The sequence below is a fragment of the Mastigoproctus giganteus genome, chromosome 9 (assembly GCF_048544385.1).
Source record: "Mastigoproctus giganteus isolate SK-2022 chromosome 9, ASM4854438v1, whole genome shotgun sequence".
Classification (NCBI taxonomy): Eukaryota; Metazoa; Arthropoda; class Arachnida; order Uropygi; family Thelyphonidae; genus Mastigoproctus; species Mastigoproctus giganteus.
Window position 1 is genome coordinate 130,050,935 of NC_143583.1, and position 22,332 is coordinate 130,073,266.

The 22,332-nt window shown below is 38.3% G+C and overlaps 1 protein-coding gene across 2 annotated transcripts in view; it reads right to left on the reverse strand.

Moving 5' to 3' along the window:
* Positions 1-620: 620 nt before the first annotated feature.
* LOC150080729 (TBC1 domain family member 1-like) overlaps positions 621-22,332 on the reverse strand; it is a 339,728-nt gene continuing 318,016 nt past the window's right edge. For both annotated transcript variants that reach the window (XM_090381763.1, XM_090381761.1), the window contains 4 exons: positions 19,276-19,435; positions 13,712-13,881; positions 7,242-7,415; positions 621-1,388 (listed from right to left, as the gene is read on the reverse strand). In XM_090381763.1, coding sequence (XP_090237889.1) covers positions 1,002-1,388; positions 7,242-7,415; positions 13,712-13,881; positions 19,276-19,435 — 891 coding nt within the window. In that variant the 3' untranslated portion in view covers positions 621-1,001. The remainder of the gene's footprint in view (positions 1,389-7,241; positions 7,416-13,711; positions 13,882-19,275; positions 19,436-22,332) is intronic.

Below are 22,332 nucleotides of genomic sequence, written 5' to 3' on the forward strand. Positions count from 1 at the left end.
TTGTCTGTATATGCGGATGAATTAAAGAACTTGAAGTAATGGTTTCAGAAAGCCATAAATCAATTTTAGTGCTCTTCAAAATAAACTTCGTGTTAAAAGATACTATAGCTGGAAGTGAAAGCATAGCTAATGTAATATTAACTGTAACATTCATATAAGTAGAAATTAGCTTAGGAGATAAGAGAAATTGAAATTCTCCTAAGAAAAAAGTTCTATATTCTTTATTACCATGAAGAATATAGAGTCGGTATGTATCTTAAGCAGGCCATATAAACATTTACCTTCAAAATTTTAGTTGCAAGGAAGAGAACAACCGGAAAATTACGAATAAAACTTATTTGATTAAACGATTTCCACAAGCAACTACTAACACCTTTCCTAACGTATGGAAGAGTACTTTATGCAGGATGGTAAACGGCCCGATAATGCTGTAGGCTTTATCTTTACAAACGGGAATATTAATAAATTATATTTTATTAGAGACCGTATAATTTGAAATTTTTTATTATTCTGGTAGTCGCTGCATGTGGGAATGGCTTTGAGAACGTCCACAAGTAGTTTGGGAATCGTCACAAAGGCTATATAGAAATTTCAGCTGTAAATTTGGAACACGTACCATTAATATATTACACATACATGTTTCATAATACATATATTTTATGATTATTATTTGAGGAAGGTAAATTCCGGTCCGAAACATTTAGTAGTCTAAAGTTAAATAAATTTGAATTACTTATCTTTATCACATCGCTGACAAAAGAAATTTTAAATAATTCAAAAACTGCTGACCGCTACGTGGACAAGAGGTAAAGTATGAACACTTAGCATATCGGTAAGTGGTAATTATGTGGACACAATTCAGATATACTAATATTACTTAGGTAACCGCCGCTGCTTATACAACATCATTATAATATGGCAATAAAAGTTACAATTCGTTGTGCATTACTCCATAAGAGGGCGCTACTACACAACCCCTTCCTATGGATTCTCCCTATACATCAAGACAGACTCGCACTTTCTGTATCGTCCACTTCACTCTCGTCATATTTTGGCGCCTTTTCTTCTTCTTCGTCGGTGCTTCGCTTGTTTTCTTCTTCATCGTCATCTGCCGCCCCACTGTCGACACTAGCTTTCTTGATGATCACGACAAGGTCATCCCTTTCTTTGTGCTCTCCAGAGAGGGTTTCGATAGCACCGAGAGGGGGCGCCCGGCTGTCGGACGGCGAGGACTCCATCTGTTGGACTCGCCGCCGGAGCACATTGACACTATGCAGTAGAGCATCCCGTTCATCTTCTAACGAGCGCACTCTCGACTCTAGTCGCTTGATTGTACTTTGGTACGAGGTGATGGAGGCCTCTAGGGTGTGCACATTCGACTGGGCCACCTGAAGAAAAAAAAAAAAGTTTTAATGTACAGCACATCACCGGGCCATTCATACACACAAAACATTATTTAAAATCGGGAGCATTTCAATGAGTAACACTGAAGAGTTCTACCTGAGAGGGAAGAAAAATCTTCTGCAACGACTCGAACACACTTCTGACAGCTTTAGCCCAATCTTTTTTTAGTCTTTCGACAGTAACTCAGAAGTTATTGAGTCGATTTAGTTGGTACTCAATGCAAGTAACTACGACACGTGTAAGCGTTTGATACATGAGACAACACAGATAAGGCCTACTGTGATCTCTTGCGTCGCTTGTTATTATTATAATTATTTGAAACAATAAAATTCAACGTCTCATATAATACAAGGTTAGTCAAAATTATGTATACACACTTTAACAATCCATAATTCGTGAATCAGAAGACGATGTGTATTATTTTTACTATTATTTTTTTAGATTGGCTGAAACCCATAGAAATGACCGAGAACACGCAATTAAGTTTTGATTGGGAGAAGCGATTCTTGATGGTACTTGAAATTTGAAAATGTCGTAGAAATTTGACGTGCATGGAAAAGACAATAATAGAACAATAACATCTAACGATAACCCGTTTCCATGATAAATTTCAGGAACATGGAATTGTACACAGTATCAATAAGTGGGAGGCAGTGGGAGGAAAAGGACATCAAGAAGTATCAAAAACGTTGAAGCTGTCATTAAGATGTGCTTAATGACGCCAATTCCTAGTTACTTAGTAGCTGGCTGCGCGTAGAAATGATGCACTTGCACTAACTTACACGTCAGCTGTCATAAACGCGTTTGAACGTTCCCGACAGAAGTCAAAAAGACAGTGTTCAGGAGACCTTAAAATGAAGCAACCAAGTATTATAAGAATCTTAAAGAAAATAAATTCGCAGCCTCTCAGACCTCGATTACTGCATGCAGGGCGCCTCCGTAGCCATGTGGGAAGGAGCAGCAGTGCGTAGCACACGCTTCTTGATTAGACCGGGGTTCGAGCCCGTCACCACCAAATACGGAGGATGCGGAAAGGTCAGGGAATGACCACCGCATATCCCGGAGCAATATTGCCTTAGTTGCTAATGCTCCTAAAAACCAAATAACAAACTGCATGCAGTACTGGAAGACGAACACAATTTTTTGAGTGATATCATAAAAATTGTGGAATCAGTGCTTTTGAGGATACAATTTATGGTCAGACGAAGCCACGTTCAAACTAAATTGGAATTTGAATCGTCACAACTGTGTTTTTGGGTCAATAAAAATCATAACCTCACCTGCAGAAAGATGTTAAACAATCAGGGATAACTGTGTGTATGGACCGAATTTTCTCTTGCGGGATTATCGGATCTTACAGATTCAATAGCATTGTTACTGGGAAGACTTATCTTGAAGTGTTAAGGAATTATGCAGTACCAATATCAGAAGCATGTTTTCAGTTACGATGGTTTTTTCAACAGGACTGCGCACCTACTCATTTTTAAACTGCTGCCCATGACTATCTGGACAGGGAATTTCATGAACAATGGATAGGTTGTAGGGGAGTGCCGTTAAATACCCTCCAGGGTCTCCGGACCTCAGTCCCTAAGATTTTTTTGCATGGAGCTACTTGAAAGATAAAGTTTACGCTCAAAAACTGAAAACATTGAAGGTTCTGGAGATGGCAATTCAGCTTGAAACAGGTAGAATTTCAATAACAGTGCTTGTGCACTGTTATATGTAGGACTGTTGAATAAAGGTGTCGTTCGTGAATGCCGGAGGGCATTTCAAACATCTTAGAGGGTTTTTTTTTTAATAGAAGCCAAACACGTAATTCAGCTGTTAAATAAAAAAAAAACGTATTTAAAACTATTATTAGATTCATAAATTGGCGCCTCCGTAGCCAGGAGCAGCAGTGCGTAGCACACGCTTCCTGATTAGACCGGGGTTCGAGCCCGTGGCCACCAAATACGGAAGGTTCAGGGAATAACCACCGCTTATCCCCAGCCTGGATAAAGGGCGAGGGTTGGCATCAGGAAGGGCATCCGGCCGTAAAAATTTCATGTCAAAACAGCAAAAACGCTGACATCATATATATATATATATATAATGGGAAAAAGGCGAGGACAAAAAAAAAATAGATTAATAAATTATGGATTATTAAATGCATTATTATCTTGAATGTTTTATAGCAGTTTTATGCACTTTATGTATGAATACGTCTGGTACTTTATCACAAGCAATAATGACCATAAACAGCTTTTTTTCCCTTTTTATTTAGTTTTTTTTTTTTTTTTTTTTCTCCTATGAATAATCAGTATTGTGCATAGCCGGCCTATGTGTTGTTAAACTCAACAACAACGACAGCATAGCCGGCTTTAGGCAAGTGCGAGAGTTAATTAAATCACAGTGATCAGTTGCCGGACTGACATAGAATGGCCACCATATACATCTGATTTAAACTAATTGCGATTTTTTAATTAATTATTATTATTATTTTTTTTTTTTTGTGGGAGTATATCAAGGGCATAGTCTACTATTTAAGCACAGGACCACTGTGGTTCTTCTACATGAACTGTCACTGAATGTGAATCCTGACGTACAGACTGGTCATTTGGAGGATGCAGTAGTAAACACGTTGAATTGACAGTGGTTCCAGCCCACGACTGTTAAGCCAATCACACACAAACAGACAGATAAGATAGTCAATTTTGGTAATTAACAGATTCTTGCCGGTTAGGACGCACGCACACTGAAGCATATGGAGGCATGAGCAGCGAAAGCGATTACCAAGGTGGGGGAAACCACTGACCACACTCTTTACACTTCGATTTTTCACACTTGCGGTCAATGGTGTTTCCCCCCCCCCATTTTTAATGCCCATGATTACATATGCTTCAGTGCATGAGTGACCCTAACTGGCATGAATACGTTAATCACCAGACTTGGTTTAACAGTAATTTTTTTTTTTTTTTTTTTTTAATTCTCTATCTTCTAAACTCCTCTGACCGAATGTGGGGTCTTTATTTCTCTTAGTGGACTTAAGAACGTCCGTATGTAGAAGTTTCGTTCAAATGGATACTGCTCAAAAAGTGCATTTTAAACGGAACTATTATTTGTTCAAATAACTACTGCTGCACTTTTCTAACATACAGAGTGTGTATCAGAAAAGTTTTACGCATTATTTTCCTTAAATATCTACTTTAAAATAAAAAAAAATAATAATTAAAATTAAACGACAAAACACATACTACAAATGTAAATTATTTTTACAAAAAGTATCGTTTTGAAAGCATATTTTATTTATAAGAAATGCGTACTGCATAGAATTTTAATAAAACATAAAATGTATATACTGAATACAGTATAGTACATAGCATTCACGTATTAATACGTTAATTGAAAAAAAAAAAACATGCGCATCTATAGGGAAATTCGGTTTTAGCGCAATTTACAATGTGCGTTAGATTACAGTGCTAATTCTAACACCTTTGCCATAAGAGTGGTATGCTTACGGTAATGTTTCTAGAGCGAAAGACTTGAAATCATTCTATTTTTCGCTAGGGGTGGGGAGTAAAAAAAAAAAAAGGTAAAGTGCAGCCATTATCAACCCACTGCAGGATGGAAGCCTCCTCAACAATTCATGCTGAGGGAAATGGACCATAATTTGCCACGCTGGTCCAGTGCGGGTTGGCAGATCGACCGTATTTAGCAGTCAGGGGCTTGAACCCCGGTCTACTCAAAGAGCGTGTGCTACTGCACTCCCGCTCCAGTATGCAAATTTGTCATCTCACGCCATCAATTTTTTTTTTTTTTTGAAAACGTATTCAGGAATATGAAAACTAATAAATACTAGTTTGGTTTCATTTTTGTTTCAAACGGATGTGGTCAGCGTTTGTTTCTTTCTTTCTTTCTCTCAGCCGTATCTTCAAAACGGAATGCATTCGACAGGATTCTAGGTATAAGTTTTCGACATGAATGACGAAACCAAACTAGTGTTTATTGGTTCCTGAATTAACCATTCATGATTTTCTTGTATGGTTTTCCTTTCTTTGTAAAACAGCACGTGCTAAGCACACAAGTGAGTGAACTTTGAATATATTCATTGTATAGAATTTTTCGTCATAAATATTTGGCTCAAACGATACTTACAAAGCATTAATAATAATGGAGATATTTATTAATTTAAAAATTTTACTATAACGAACATATCTTCCATTTTTCATTATAATTTCCATTATTAATGGCAATCCGTTCTCATGTATTCTATAGTTCTGTTTGGATAAGTATTTTCAACTTTAATCCTGAGAAAATCGATGAAATATTTCAAAATTTATAAATTTTTCTTGGCGAGGAAAGAAAAGGGAGATAATACAGCAGTGTTTCTTTTAATATACAGTTATTTTAAATAAGCTACGTTAATCATGTCGAAAGATATCCCTCCCCATTGTCCTCCCATGTGCAACACTGCTAGGGATGCATTGAACGTGTAAAGGTTTTTTTTTTTTTTTTTTTTTTTTGTGTGCGAGGGAGTGCTAAGATGTCCGGGAGGACACACCATCTATTGACTTGGAATGTCAAGTTTGAGATGCGTTGCCGGTACATCAAAGGAACGTTTAAAGCAAGGCGAGGAAACAGGAAGAATATGTGAGCAGCCTTGAAGCGAGAGGGTTTGAAAGTAATGATTTAGGTGCGGTAATCGTCACTCGAGTGACGAAAGTTTAGGGAGGGACGAACAGGCGATTCATTCCTGGTTCGTGTAAAAGTTTGCATAATAATACCAAATGCAAAATTTTTGATTGTAAAGCATAACATCTAGGATTATTATTCAGTAGATGTAGAATAGGCAGCTTCAACAGAAAAAGATCGAAAAAATCTCAAATACAAAGATTTTATGCAAAATGCTCTCCAATGATATTACTTCTCGAAAATTAAATAAACTGAATTCGTAAAGATATCTCCAGGCCATGGGCAGTAAATACTGTTTTTAAATTGCCTATGTTCCTTGTCCCGTCTGTCTGTGAAATCAAAATCCTAAAGGTGAGGGGACGCCTCTACATCTCTATTTAAGACTGGTTAATGGTCCTTGAAAAGGCCTCAACAAATCATTTCATTTCGTTTCATCAGAACGAGACCTATCTCTAACAAAGTAACGAGTACCAAAGTTTCTGAGATACAGAGTCTCCTCACTAAAGTTAGGAACTAAATAAGACAATGCCAGAATTTTGCCGAAAATTATGACATAAAAACAACCTTTTAGAATTTTCCCGATATGATACTCGTTATTCCTCTCCTACTACTGTATTTAATTCCAGTGTATCCAAAGCTGTAATTATCTGTTCATTCAATTAATAAATCGTGCCAAAACGGCAGAAATGAAATTAACACTGTCAATGCAACTTTTTGAAGTTCATTAAAAGGATCTTTCTGAACAACTCGTAAACATTGTTCATCACATTACATAATTTAGAAACTTTGAATCTAAAGTACTAAAATCAAAAACCAGAACCCTCTTTTAAATGAGAATGGTCAAGCTTGACCATTCTCATTTAAAAGAGGGTTCTAGTTTTTGAACACAACAACAACCTCTGAAGATTGCTTCAAAAGAATCAATCATTTCGCATTCTGCAAGAGTAGTTAGCCTCTTGCAGAGTGCGAAATTTGTATTTATAAATAATAAACAGAATTTATGTCCACTCTGGGGCGAATATATAGGATTAAAAGGGTAATTAAATTTTAAGCGTGGCTTCAGTTTCGAACACCACAGACGACATCTAGTGGAACCTTCAAAGGAGGGTAGTCTTTCCTGAACATTTTTATTAGAAAAATAACTTCGTAAAACCGACGCTAATTACCTGTAACTGATCCTTGAGTTCGCTGTTGTGTTTCTCAAGTTCCTTGTTCTCGGTGTCAATTCGACCAATTGACTCGGTATCGCCTCTTGAAGGTGCATGAGACACTTCCTCTCGGAGTACGTGAAATTCGACTTCATACACCTTAAGTTGCTGTTTAATGTCCAAGGAGAATGCCTGAAAATAAACATTTCTTTAATGCACGGGAAGTAAAGAAATCCATACAAAGAAATAAAAAGCGTTCGTGTAAATGAACACAAGAAATTATATAAACAGTCTCTACCAACAGGTACGACATACCCAATCGGTCTTTCCTGACACTACTGCAAATGATAACAACGATGCTTAACGTGGGGGGGGGGGAGAACACGAGAATGCAGTCCGATTTGTTTCAGTAATCTCTCAATAGCACTCACTGATACAGATCATGGGATAGTCTTGGGTTTATGGTCTATAGCCAATCAACTTATCTACACATAGGGACATGCTGGTGGTATGGTAGCTGTAGAACTTTGGCGATGGTTCGCTGCTAAGAACAGTTTATGATGAGACATCTCAGCATATAATGCTTGAGCATAATATTTATTTTGATTTAAGATCTAACTTAAAAAGATCTATAAGATGTTCACTTCAAGATTTTCTGTGGACTATGTTTACAGATAAGCGGCCGTTTGCCTATTTTAATGAGTCTGTTGTTAATGTGTTCAAAAGAAGGACAACGTTAAGAGTTAGTAGAAGCCCACCTCCCAGTGACAGGGATGGAAACCGGATTCACTGGAGCGAGCGAAGCTTTATTGCGCTATGTTGATTGTCCTGTATTTTGTTAATTAGTTTATTTTATTTATTATTTATTTTAGTCAAAATAATGACTTCAGTTTCCTTTTTTAATGAGTAATCCAAGTTTGAACTTCGGTTTAGGAAGTGGTTATTAAGGTATTTTGAATGGTACTGCATGTGTCTTGAAACACTTTCTATATTTCTGTTTAACTTCTGTAAAGGAATTGGATTTGAAATTTTTCCTTTAATGTGCCAATATATCGCACGATGCCTCACACCTCCCTCTCTTCACGCTTCGGAGATCTGATATTCGGCACCAGTGTGTCATCAAAAAAAATTAAATGGTATTTATCCTGAGATGGCTAAACCGATTCGGCGGGAAGCTATTTACTATTTCTCGATCAATACTATATGTCAGCATGGATGTGATTCCTGGAAACAATATTGCCTCCCATGGTGAAACTGCTGTCCAAAAGGATGATGCCTATGCAAGAGCGTCCCTTGGATGGTATGCTCGGAAACGTTTCTCTGTGCTCCCAGGTTGTAGTCTATCGTTAATTGAAGGATCGCGAGCAGTCTGTTGTCCCGGACAGCATGTGCCAACCGCCGTTCACCTCGACTGTCAACTAGTGGTAGTCTTCTCTGTCCCGCCTCAAAGAGTCTACAATGCCTGTGGTTGTTAAGATGTTGGCCCCTGCCTTTTTAGCGCCGCAAATCTTACCCCATTCAAACCCCGTCTGGGCATTTCCGTCCCTTCCTCCCCCCACTGCACAGGCTTCGTACTAACGAACTGACAGATACTACGGTGACGTCCACTCGTGGAGACAGGGGTGGTCATAAGCGTTGTCTCATGAGCGTATTTTCCATATGAAATATTTATTAAATCTGTGTAGAAATATAAACGCTCATATAATATGTGTTAAGTGTATCTGTCTCTTCGTGTAAACAATGTTGATTCATATAATTGCTATGTATGCAACCCTCTAACCTGCAGGCTGTATACAGGGGGTGAATTTAAGACGCAATTAATTATTAGTAAAGCCTAATGATGCAAGGAAGCGAACTTCTTCTACATCAGCCAAAAATAAATATATAAAATAATGATTAAAATAAAACAGAATATTCATACTGTTCCCATTTCCACAAGGTAATCATCCAACTCGGCCAGACTCACTGCCTCCACCACTTGGGGAGGCAATGTGGTACCAACGTTCGACACCCACTACTTATAGGTGAACTTATTGAGATACAATCATCTGTTATTCTCCGATATTTTATATTTGCATCCCTAGTTCTCGTCTCAACTGAGGGGGTGAACATACCTTCCTCGTTCATTTTATTCAACTCCCTCAGTGTCTTAATAATAATAAAGCTCGATCACATTTCTCCTTTAGCTATCTGGTTGTCAAACTTTGCAATCCACACCTTCTAAGCCGTTTTTCATGCATCGCTTTGAACTCATCACAAATGTGGTTACCCTTCTCTGAAAATTCTCCAGAAATTATGTCTTATTTTAGGTGCGATCTCCAGGCCTAAATACAATATTTCAAATAGGTTTAACCACCGTCTTGTAAAGAGGGATAATGATGTCCTTCTCCCTACTAGCAAAGGCTCTATAAATCAGAGATAGGGCACTGAGTGCCTTCCTGACTGTCTATTTACACTGCATGGAAAATTCCATATCAGATCCAATCATAATACATAAGGCTTCTTCCTCCTGTACTACTACTTTCAGCTTCTCAGCACCAGCTTATATGTGACTTCAGGATTTCTAGTCTCGAATGCATAACTTTACATTCAGCATTAAACTTTAGTTAGCTGCCATTTTTCGAACAATATGCAACTGATTCAAGTCTTTTTGAAGCATCGTGGCCTGGCTCAAATTGCTGACCACCCTTCCCACCTTCAAATGATCAGGAAACTTTGACAGCTTACCTTGAATAACCCTCGTCAATATCATTCATTAAAATTAGAAATAGGAGGAGATCCAACACCGATCCCTGATAGACCTCACCTGTTATGCTCGTCCACCTTAAATACTGATAATTTAAAACAACCCTCTTGTCTCCTCCTACCTAGCATAGGATCATATCAGTAACTCCAACTTCTTTCAGTTTAATATAGGAGATTTACTACCTGCATGCTACTTGTGTAATTGCCGCATTATAGTAATTTACAAGAGTGGTGAAGCATAACCTCCCCATAACGAACTCATGCTAGTATCTATTCAAGATACTATGCTTGTCGAGATGGTCTTCAATTGCATCCTTACCGCAGACTCCATGATACTCCCTACTACAGAAGTCAAGCTCGTTGGCCTATAGTCACCTACCTCCTCTTTAGTACAATTAAATTACTACCACTAATACTAAGTTTACGTTGTAGAGTTAACGTTATGGCTAACTTAAGGAGTGATGTATGCGCACGCAAATGCGCGCGCGCACACACACACACACACACACACACACACACACACAACATGTACTCTTTCAGCCAAATTACACGTTGTTCCCGCAAGTATAATCATCACTGTTATTTATTATTATTTAATTACAATTATTATTCATTATTATTTTAATTATTATTATTACGGACCTTTCGGCTTAATTTCTGTTCCAGGGAAAATAATGGAGTCACTGGTTAAATAAGCAATGCAGGACCATCTGAACGGGAATGCAGCTACACTGCAGTCACAGCATGGATCTGTTAAGAGACAATCTTCATACTATGATGCAGTAACAAAGGAACTGGTTGCAAAAAATAATTTTGATATCACATACTTTGACTTCAGGAGAGCTTTCGATACTATTGCACATAAAAGACTGCTGTACAAATTGGAGCAGTGTGGCATTAAGGGCAAGTTGCTGCTATAGATGGAGGGATCATTAAGTGTAGAGAAGACAGAGAGTAGTTATTAATGTACACTGCTTTTCGTGGACTTTCCTTGGGAACCCAAGAAAGTGGAATGGAGTTCCCAAGAAGTTCAGGGGCTGGGCCCATTGTTGTTTTCTATATTTAACAATGATATTGCAGATCGGACTTAATGTCTAAGTTTGCAGACGATACAAAGGTTGGTAGGGTGGTTAATGACAGTAATCAAGGTAAGCTACTGCAACAAGATCTAAAAAAATTAGGCAGATGGGCTAAGAAATAATGGCAGTTGAAGTTTAATATTAATAAATGCAAGGTACTGCATATGGGTAATCCCAGATTAACGTACCAACTGTATGATACTACAATTAGGGGAATGGAAAATAAAAAAAAGAGCTGGGGATAATTGTGCAATCAGATATGAAGTTCTCTGAACAGTGCAGACAAGCTGCCAGAACAGTTCATGGGGTTTTGTAATGATATAAAGGAACTTTTGATAAGCAGGGATAAGGAAATAATTATTCCATTGTATAAAAGGATATGGTTAAGGGTCTGGAGTACATATAGTACATACAGGTTTGGAGGCCTCATTTAAGGAGGGACGTAGACCTGCTGGAATGGGTGGAGAGAAGGGCAACGAGATTGGTGAGGGGGAACAAAGGGATGCTATTTCTAAGAAAGACTTCAGTTCTGCAAATTGCAGCCTCTGGAGCCTAAGCACGTAAGAGGTAATCTGATTGAGGTGTTTAAGGCTTTGACTGGATTGAGCAAGTTCAATGCCGATGGGATTCTTCCTCTTGCTCAGACTACACACACGTAAGAGGACATAGATTCAGAGAAAGGATGGTTGAACGATAGATGTGAGGAAGGTTGTCTTCATCCAGCTAGTGGTTGATTGTTGGATCAGACTTCCACCTGTTGTTGTGGAAATGGGTAGTTTGAATAAATTCAAGGAAGAACTAGCTAGACAAACTACTGGCGCGAATGGACAGGTGATGTGGAAAGTTTTTTTTTTTTTTTTTTTTTATCCAATGCTTTATAAGTTTGCTTTCTTGCATCATTTGGTACTACTAATACTAATAACTGGAGATATATGCAATTGTATGCGTTCGGCGACTTTAAAAATACACTACTCTCATGTGTAACAAACTATGAACTACAGGACCATAACTAGTCTAATATCCATCATTGATGTTTAGGCTATTATCCAATAGGACGATAAATACTATTAATGCAATGGTAAGAAAACGAAACCCTATCTTATTTTTCGCCTTTGGTTAAACTTAACCTATAAATCTTTCCTAGTAAAAACAAATGACACCTACAACTCCTCAGCGATTTTTATAGCATTGTTTTCCTTCTAAACAACTCGTAATCCTATAAAACTCCACCTTATCATATACTATTGCCAGTCTTAGGCAGTATCCTTCACACACCTTTAAAATTCTCGACTCTGTTCAAATGAGAATGATTAATCAGTGACATTCTAAACCAGGGGTCACCAAACTACGGCCCGCGTACTCTGTTCATCCGGCCCGCCCCGCACTGTGCTACAAATGATCAAAATTTCTAAAATATATTTTAATTATTTATATGAAAATATAATAAATAGTGAATCAACGAAATACTACTGTTTCAATGACAGCCTGTGAGCGGGGTTTACACCTTGGAAATGGCGAGCGAAATCGGAGAAGATATCAATCTCGAGTTTCCAAAGAAAATTATTAATGACTTACAAAAAAGCATTTTTTGGAAAGATTTTCAGACTTCGACAAAATTGAGAGTGATATTCTTTTTTTTCAAAATCCGTTTCATTGTAATGTTGATGACGTGCCAGTCGAACTACAGTTAGAGATCATTGATTTACAAGCAAATGACCTATTGAAAGAGAAACACAGAGAAGGAAATCTTGTAGAATTTTATCGCTGCTTATCTGATAATGAGTTTTCAAAATCCAGAGGCAAATTTCAAAATAAATTTGCCTCTGGTATGGCATCAGTGTTCGGTACAACTTATGTCTGTGAGCAAGCATTTTCAAAACTGAAATATGTAGAGTCCACATATCGAACAAGGCTGAGTGATGAACATTTAAAGGCTCTTGGCTGGGTGTAGCAATTCAAAAGCAAACATTGATGATATTTTAAAAGCTAAACGCCAGTTCCATAAATCACATTAATCTTTTCTGCTTATCTTATTCCTAATGTTGCCTTCCTTGATAAGTTTTTGATAAATAAATATATTTGTTATCTTTATTTTTCTATATATTCTTTATTTTTGCATATTTTGTGTATTGGTAAATAAATATATTCGTTGTCTTCATTTTTGTTGTATTTACTTAATTGTACATATTGAACGAAATGATTATAAGGCCCGCGCTAGTCAATCTCTCGGTTATCTGGCCCGTCGTGAAAAAAGTTTGGTAATCCCTGTCCTAAACCAATTATTCTAGACTTAATTAACTATCCCCAGTTTTCTTTCTAACCCATTGGAAAAACGAGCAAACAACTCCTGTCCAAATCCATCGAACTAACCTTTCTTCTTATTCTTCATTCATTTCCGTTTATTGTAGTATTTCTTTCAAAAGTATTTACTGAACGTTATAACCTAAAGATATTTGAGTGCAGTGCTAACCAGTCTTTTCTCAATTACCAATCCTAAACCCATCCATCGTACTAGAGATTTAACAACTACAGTATTCTTGTTTGGGATTAGCATTAAATATTAATGCCATCTGGAACATTAACCTTACGGTTATCCCATCTCCCTTCCTCTGCCCTACCTCTCCCGTTAATTAAAACACTTCGAGCACTTGGCAGTATATTTACCTCTTCAAGGACTTTCTCCATGCCGATATTTCCGCTAGAGGGCAATGTTGTCTTGATGAATTCCATGACACTCTCAAAACTTGTGCAGCGAAGGATCTCCCGCTGGTGGGTCTTGAGCAATAGCAGCGCCACCTTGAAGACAGCCTCCATCCCCTGAAGAAAAACGATATCTAGAAAATAAACAAGAGTGGGTTATAAATGTCTGATTGGGGGACAAGGGTCACAGGGCGAACTTGATCAAATGATCTTTCAATTTTTCCGTAAAGGCGGAGTCGCTGATACCCCTAAGAGATTAATGAAGTCGAAAAATGGGTTGTCAATTTGAGTGGCACCAACTCGGAGCATGTATATCCGCCACTCCCACATCACCCGCTAGGTTGGGCATGGTAAGGGTCGTGAACTGGCGATACGTTCACACTACGCAAATATAACGGCGATCCCCACCCCTACGTTATGAAAAGGCAGGCTTTATCAATTACATCAGGTGGATGGTTCTGTCTGTCATTAGTGGTTAAATTAGAAAACGAGTTCTGTGGGGTGAGACATCACTGTACGATATTCGTAATCCTTTCCCCCTTTGATTGTCAAACTTCTTGTCAGATGCAAGACAACTGTGCTGATTTAATTTGCTAATGTGTGAAGAGGAAAGAAGGATCAGGATGAAAAAGGAGCGTGTGCATAAACAGATAGCCTGCTGGAAGCTCCTATGTGGCAAGAACTTATTACTTAAGGTAAAGAAAAATTACTTTGAGCACAAGCAGGTCTTTAACCGTCTAAAAGTGTGAGGTGACCAACCACAAGTACGTGGGATACACCAGAAAAGAGAGAAAGAAAAAAGCCTTGCTTAGTACAACTGCAGTAGAAGTAAAACAGATCCGTGCATACACTTTGGAATAAATGTTGGTGTTCTGACAGTCTTTCTTCATTCAGACTATCTGAAGTTCGACAGGTTAAGGTGACTTCAATCTTTATGATACTGAATTAGATCAGCAATAACAGCCTGATAATCTTTACTAACTAACTATTACACTGGAGCTTAAGAAGTTTAAGTTAAAGAAACACTATTATTTTTATATACCCACGTGATCAATAAATTTAATTGATTAGATTTCCTGGAAAAGTTGCAAACCCTCCACTCAGCACTTGCAATAACTAAACCTTTTCTGACTATGTTTCAGGTGGGCTATGAGCGCGACTTTGAACCAAATGGGAGGAGGGCTAAAATTTTTGCAAAGTAGTGTCTACGCCAATTCTGCAAAACAAACGGTTCTGCTTGCAACTGTTTGTTTTGCATAATTTATCTCGTGGAGTTACTTTTAAAGTGAAACACAAGTTTAGGATTTGACCGTGTAATTTGAACCAGTACGCACTAAGTTAGTTTTTATCTTCATTACAAATGAGCGCACAACAGTTCGTTTTGATAAACTGATGTGCACTAGGTGGCCATTTTATTAGACACGCCTACCCTTTTCATGAAATGGAGCGCTCTTAAGTAACAGCATCACGTAGCATGAAATATAATGCAAGTGAGCAGATACGGAGGGATGCTGTATGCTCGAAATCCTGTGCAAGAATGTTTGTTTTGTTATTTGGTTTTTAGGAGCATTTGCAACTAAGGCCATATTGCTCCGGGAATATGCGGTGGTCATTCCCTGACCTTTCCGCATCCTCCGTAATTGGTGGTCACGGGCTCGAACCCCGGTCTAATCAAGAAGCGTGTGCTACGTACTGCTGCTCCTGCCCATCTGGCTACGGAGGCGCCATGTGCAAGAATGGGTAAGACGAAAGATTTAAGTGACTTTGAATGTAGCAGTGTACTAGACGCTGGACACCCCGATATCAGTATCTCGGAAACTGCAACCCCGATGGGGTTTTCATGTACGACTGTGTCTCGGGTACATTTAGATTGGTCCAATCCCTAATTTGGAAACCACTTACATTATAATTGGCCACGGTTCAATTAGGGCTAAGTTAAAATATCTGGAACTGGACGATGACGATAAGTGTTTTTTTTGCGTCAAGTCAGAGGATTGGATTCATCTCATGCAGAACTGTAATATTTATCTTGATTTCAGAAACCCACTTCTACTGTCTACCAATCTTACTTTGCTTCAGCCTTATCACAACCTCATCAAAAAGTAAAGAGGCGTTCGCTACTCTCCTTCACTTCAGTTCAAATCTTTTCAAGAGAAGATCGCTGCCGACTGCTGCTGCCACCGCTCATCAGTAAACTCACCTACTAGGACTGCACCCAGGACAAGACTGCTGACGCTGGGTTTTCCCAGAGTGGATTAACTGGGTCTTTGATTAAGCCCTTGGTATAACCCCTTTCTTGGGTGGGATTGTGAAGTCAACTTGGCGACTCCCCCTTTCCCTCCCTTTTTTTTAAGCTATTTAACCGCGCTACTGTTTTCCCCACTTTTAACTATCATCCCTTCTATCTCTACCCATTAGTGGTTCCGCACCCCTGCTCGCCCGGAAACATCCCTTGTGACAAAATTAAGTTTTTTTTTTTTTTTTTTGTATCAGCGTCACCGTTTTTTTTTTTTTTTTTTTTTTTTTTAGCAGCACTACTACCTTTTTTCTTTCTTTTTATTTATTTATATTTTATCTATTTCTTTTATTCATTTAATATTTTTTATCTTATTTTTATTATTTTTTTATTTTATTCTATTCTATTTATTTATTATTTCATTTTTATTTTTATTCATTTCTTTTATATTTTATTTTCCATATCCAGCACCATGGAGGGTTTTTTCTCTTTATTTTTTCCCTCCGGAATGGGTCCCCAGAGAATCCTGGCCCACCTTCTGGCAACACCAGGTGGGTCAGAGTCTCTTTTGAGGCAGTACATGACTTACATAGACTGGCCCACCTTTCCGTGGTGCGGATGAGTACCTAGAATCATCTCTCCAGGTGATTGATGCTTCTGAGTTAATAAATAAATTTTCTGTTTATACTCCGGGACGACCAAACGGTCAAATGAGTTCACAAGATAGACAGAATACAAGAAACAGCACCGTATTCAGCAGTCACGGGCTTGAACCACGGCCACTCAAGGCACGTGTATTTATGCACCAGCGCGCCTGACCACTAGGCTACGGCGGCCTGATTGTAGCCAAGCGGCTAGAACAGAACACACACAAACCTATCAACATTTATGACCCTTTTATAGTGGTAGTATTCCTCACAGAATACGAGGCGGAGTTGAAACCGACATTCTAGGAGCCACCGTTTACATATACACTTGTCCGCATCCCCTGTATGTCTCCTCCTTTCCTTCCCCTTTAGATCCAACTCTCTTCCTCTCCCATTTCTTTTCTGGGCTCTCTCCATCCTTGCTTTGCTGGACGGGGAGGGGTTTCCGTCAGATGTTGCTTCTACTGTCCTGGCCCGGCTCCTCGTGCAGTGGATGGATGTTGAGATGTGCCTTCCTTGGTGATCGCGCCTCCCAGTAACTAAGTGACCTAATGAACAACACACACACACACCAACACATAAATTCACAGTACCCAATACAACTCCCACTCATCTAGCTTTGCAGAATCTTGCATCTTCGCAACGTTATCAAGTGCAGTTTTGTGGGTAACCACTGATACCGCCCACAAAACAAACGATGTCCAATACATCATGGTCTAATAACATCTAGCCGACAGCGATCAGAAATACCTCATTGATGTGAGAGGATAACTGAGGCTGACAAGACGTGCAGGGTAATAGAAAGGCTACAGTCAGTCAAATAAAAACACAGTACAACAGTGGAAGCACAGAGGCATTTCAAAAGACACAGAGCTCGTCGTACCTCGTCATGGAAAGAGTATCGCAGGCAACGACCAAACGGAGTTATACTCCTGTTATCAAAAAGGAAGGTACGATGACAACGGAATCAGGAACACCAACACTGGATAGTGGGAAGTCGAAAAAATATTGCCTTGTTTGACGCATCCACGTTCCTGTTAAGCTGGCTTTTATAACGTACTACTTCATGAACCTATCCTGTCAGCTGATGTCAAAACGAAGGCTGTTGGTGGCGGTGTAATATTGCAGGGAGTGTTTTTATGGTGTACATTGGGTCCCCTGATACCAGTAGAGTAACATTTGAATACTACAGGTTATCTGGAAATTATTTCCAGCCAGGCTTACACCTTCATGGCTGCAGTGTATTCATCTGCGAATAGGTTCTTCCACAGGATAATGCATGTCAGAGGGCCAGAATTGTATCGATTAGGTAGAGAAATTGGATCGGCAATCAACCAATTTACAACAATTGTGGAAAGCAATAAGTCAAAATGGACTAGTAGTCCTGTGATACGCTTTCAACAGTCTATTGAACTCATGTCACGATGAATCCAGGCTGTTGTGATTGCTAAAGGGGGATTTATCTGCTATTACGTAGGTGTAGATAAGCACTTAAAATTTTCAAGCCCATCTGGTTGGAAATACATCTTTGAGCCAACCAAAGGGTTGGCCCAAAGTTGTATTTTCATAGAGAACCTGAAACAGCCTGAAAAGTTGTGAATTGAGTACTACGAGGAGTGCTTTTTAACTTTGCTAGGAAATTGGCTAATTTAATAAATTAATTTTATTTATCAAGTGGGTATAGTGATGGTGTTTTCTTAACCTAAAAAAAAAAAAAAAAATCACATTTGTTTCTCGATATAATATAAAAATGAGCTATTTTATATGGAGTCTACGCACACTGTATCTATCCTGCTTGCTTGTTATTCGTAAACTCTTTCCCTAATGGTCAACTGTCTATAAATTCAGCAAATATACCTACCAGGAAATTAATGTGTACGCTACGTGCAGTTTCTAACAAACAGAAACAAAACAGTAAACATTTGTGGGAGGATTTATCCGAGTGTTGACAACTGACTCAGCTTTTTTAGTAGTAAATACAACCCGTAATAGCTTCAAAAATTCCGAGCGTGCCTGTCTTAGTACAGTAGAAAATGGGCTAAACAAGTAATGAAAGTGTGTGGGATATCTACCAAGTCGTTGTCATGACCACACGTCACCGTTAGGGCTGTAACAAGTGCACTGCGTAATTCGATTAAGTTCACCTCCTTGACTGAGATACCAAGACAGAATAAACGTTATCATTAAGACATGACCCAGCATGCACGTTTGCACACAGACGCAAAGAAAATGATGGGGGAAGGAGGGATAGCGAAAGATCACGAAATACTACGTAAGAGTAGTCAGATGGAAAACAGTATTTTCAGAACACGTCGGGGTGAGGAGGGGTATAAACCACTTCATCTACTTTGGGATAAACAACATTCAAATGAAAATGAAGTGGATAGAAATGAGCGTCATTATCTAGACACATTTAAAATGGCTGTGAGACTGGCCGATTTAGTCTTGATGACTATCAAATTTAGCTTGTGAAATGCACCCCTTTCCATGCGCATTACAGCACCAGACAGTAGCAGGCAACGATCTTGCTTGTTCTTTTTCCAACGTACTCGTGTAACATTCATCACTATAATTCCATTAGATTAGACTCCCTAGGCAATAAGAAAATCTAAATTATTAGGGAACATCCAGAGATAGATACTCACCTAGTAATCGAGCCACAAAACCCAGAGGAAAATGAGAAGAAAATAGTGTTAAAAACCAAGGAGCTGCGTAGAGAGCTGGAGAAATCTCAAAACGTTCGAAGTGGGAGTGGATCTCACCTAGGTTATCATATACCAGGCGGGACAGTTGGTACATCTGAATCTAAAACGAAATGAATAAGAGAAAAAATGTTTGAATATTCAGAAACTACAGGTTGCGCCACGCAACCTGTAGTTTCTGAATATCCAATATCCAATTATAATTATCCAATAATATTAAAAGTTGATTTTACAAAAAATGAAAATTGTACTTTAGGCGTAAGATTCAAATTGTAATTTAGTGGCATTTTCTTGAAAAACTCTGAAGTCTTTATGGAAGGTGACTTGCTTGTGATATGCACTATTAACCTCAATACGGTACCTAATAGCACCGAAAGACTGTCTATTGTAGCAGCTAGTATTTCTTTGCCAATTCCATTGATTATATGATCGATCTTCAAAATCACAAGAAAGCTAATGCTATTTAGCCTCAAAGAAATTTTAATAAATCTGAAAGACTATCTTATCTTTTCATGTGTTTTTGCGGTCAGGAGAATTCAAACTGCTCAGTTAACACAATAGTCGTAATGCTCATGGAAGAACAAACTGTGAGCATTAAGAACACTGCATTAACCAATCAGTAAAAATCCTGATGGCTGCAAAACGCGCGAAAGAGCAAATAGTTTCCCAAACTTACAATTTCTCTGAAGCTAAACAATATTAGCTATTTTAAATAAATAAATTCTGTTTATACTCTGGGAGACTACATATACCCAGAAGAGTTTACAAGAAAGGAAGAATAGCACCGCATTTAGAAGTCACGTGGGCGGAAACCATGTTCAAAGCGTGTGCTTCTGTGCCCTAGCATTTGACTACTTGCATAAAATTTTGAAGTTCTAACTTAAAATATCGCATAGAAGCTCACATAGATCTCATATTGTGAGGCCCAGCCCCACAAGTTGCTTTGGAATTGCTCTTCACAGTCTTACCCAATCAATGCCATTTTGAAATTCAGGCGCTAGTTTTAAACTCGGGGAGCATAACACTTAAGCCGGCCATACATGCTAAAACAGATAGTCCAGTTTGGTGTTCGGTGTGTATTAAGCTCCAAACGCATCATTCTTCAGTTGTTTCGCTGTTTGCTAGACAAAAAATCCGAATTTCCCAAAGTGGGGAAGAATCATGCAACGCTCGCTGAGATTGACTAACTCAGCCACGTTGTACAGTGGCTGAGTTTGTCGATCTCAGCCCATAAAAATTCCTCGCGTCATTGATGAGATCCGAATTTAGGCCTTTTCCACACGTAATATTACTGGTCTGATTTTTTTTTTTTTACTGCTTTTCACTGTTACGAAATTCCATTACAACGAATATGCTGTGTTCACTTGCACGAATTCGTTATTCTGTACTGATATTTCATTCTATTTTGAAACTCAGGAGGAAAACTCCTTGTGATAACCGTGAGCTCACGAGAATGAGCCCATTCAGCCATATACAGTTAATAAAACATCGTTATGACGCCCCCAGTGTCGCACCATTCTAATAGCAAACAGAAGAGAACAGGTAACAGAGATAAAGAAGAGCAATGTTTCATTCGTAGTGCATGCGTTCATTTACAAAAATAACCAAAATTTCTGTTATCTCTCAAAAGTTCACAGACAGTATCCTCATACAGTACGAGGGCCTTTTTCTCTCCAGCTGAGCAAGTAAGTCTGTAATTCAGGCAGAACAGCATGACATGGAGGCCGGCCCTCGGTCACCACACCCACGTAAGTTAGAGTCGGCTAACTCCAGCTGACTAAGCCAGGTCTCAGACCATGTCCAGTATCGATATATGGTTTTTAATATATCAATTTATTATTATTATTATTATTTATTTTTTTTTTTTTTGCCATCCTTACTCCCTACCAATGCAATGTTCAGAGCCGATTGACGTCTTCACCATGACAAGATTAAACTCCGAGTCCGTTATATGGAGGAGTGAAGCAGCGAAAGTTATAAACCGAAGTTGGGAAAACACCATTGACCACACTTGCGCTCAGATTTTATTACTGTTCTTTGAGAACAAGTGATAAAATCTGACAGCAATAGACGTGTGAAGATTTCCAATATTTGCCATTCCGGCACATAATTGAAATATTGAAAGAATATTTTCGAATATTCATGAATTATTATTATTGGTTTCATCTCGGGTCTGCCACAAAGTATCACAAAGTTCTCAAACTGCATATCAGAAAAAAAATCTATAATTCATTTAAAAGATTTTAATCTACTATCAGTCACACTAAAACTTTATATTTTCTTTGAAAATGTATTTTTCTGGAATTATAGTTTAACACACCACATTAATTGAAGTGTGCGTTTTAGAATGCTGCCTCGTCCTGTCAATGTGCATTGGTCAGATTGACCAAACCGACTGGATGGAAAAACCGTTAATGCCATTGTATTATGAAAATTTAACATAACTTTATCACATAAAGATTTTTTATTCATCAAACTATGAATAGGGCAGAAAAGAGATCAGTAAAATATGATTGATTAAAGCCTTTGACTTCGAATTTATTTTACTATAGTACTGCTTAATTATTTCTCAAATACATTAGTCATTATTTTACGATATATTAAACCATATTTTCTGTTTTATAAATATTGTATTTCCATTTCATTTTTAGAGAACATATTACATAAACATGGCGAAGTTCGCATGGTCTGGGATTTTAGGCTTTAAAACTCATTTTGTCCCAGTTGTGGCCATCAGCATCTAGTTACTCTGCCTTAAATGCCAACCGCCTAAATGACAATAACAACTCTTATAATAGGAATTCTCTCAAATAATATTTCGAACAAAAAGCCTTATGCTACAAAAAAAGTTGTAGGACAAAGCCTCATTAAAAGTTTACGTAGCAGTGAGCAAAATGAGCTTGCTACTAAACGCATCGATCTCGTATTATGCGCTTCACCATGAGTTTCCTCGGTATTGCACTCTAAATAAAAAGAGCTGCTCTAAAGGAGAAGTACATA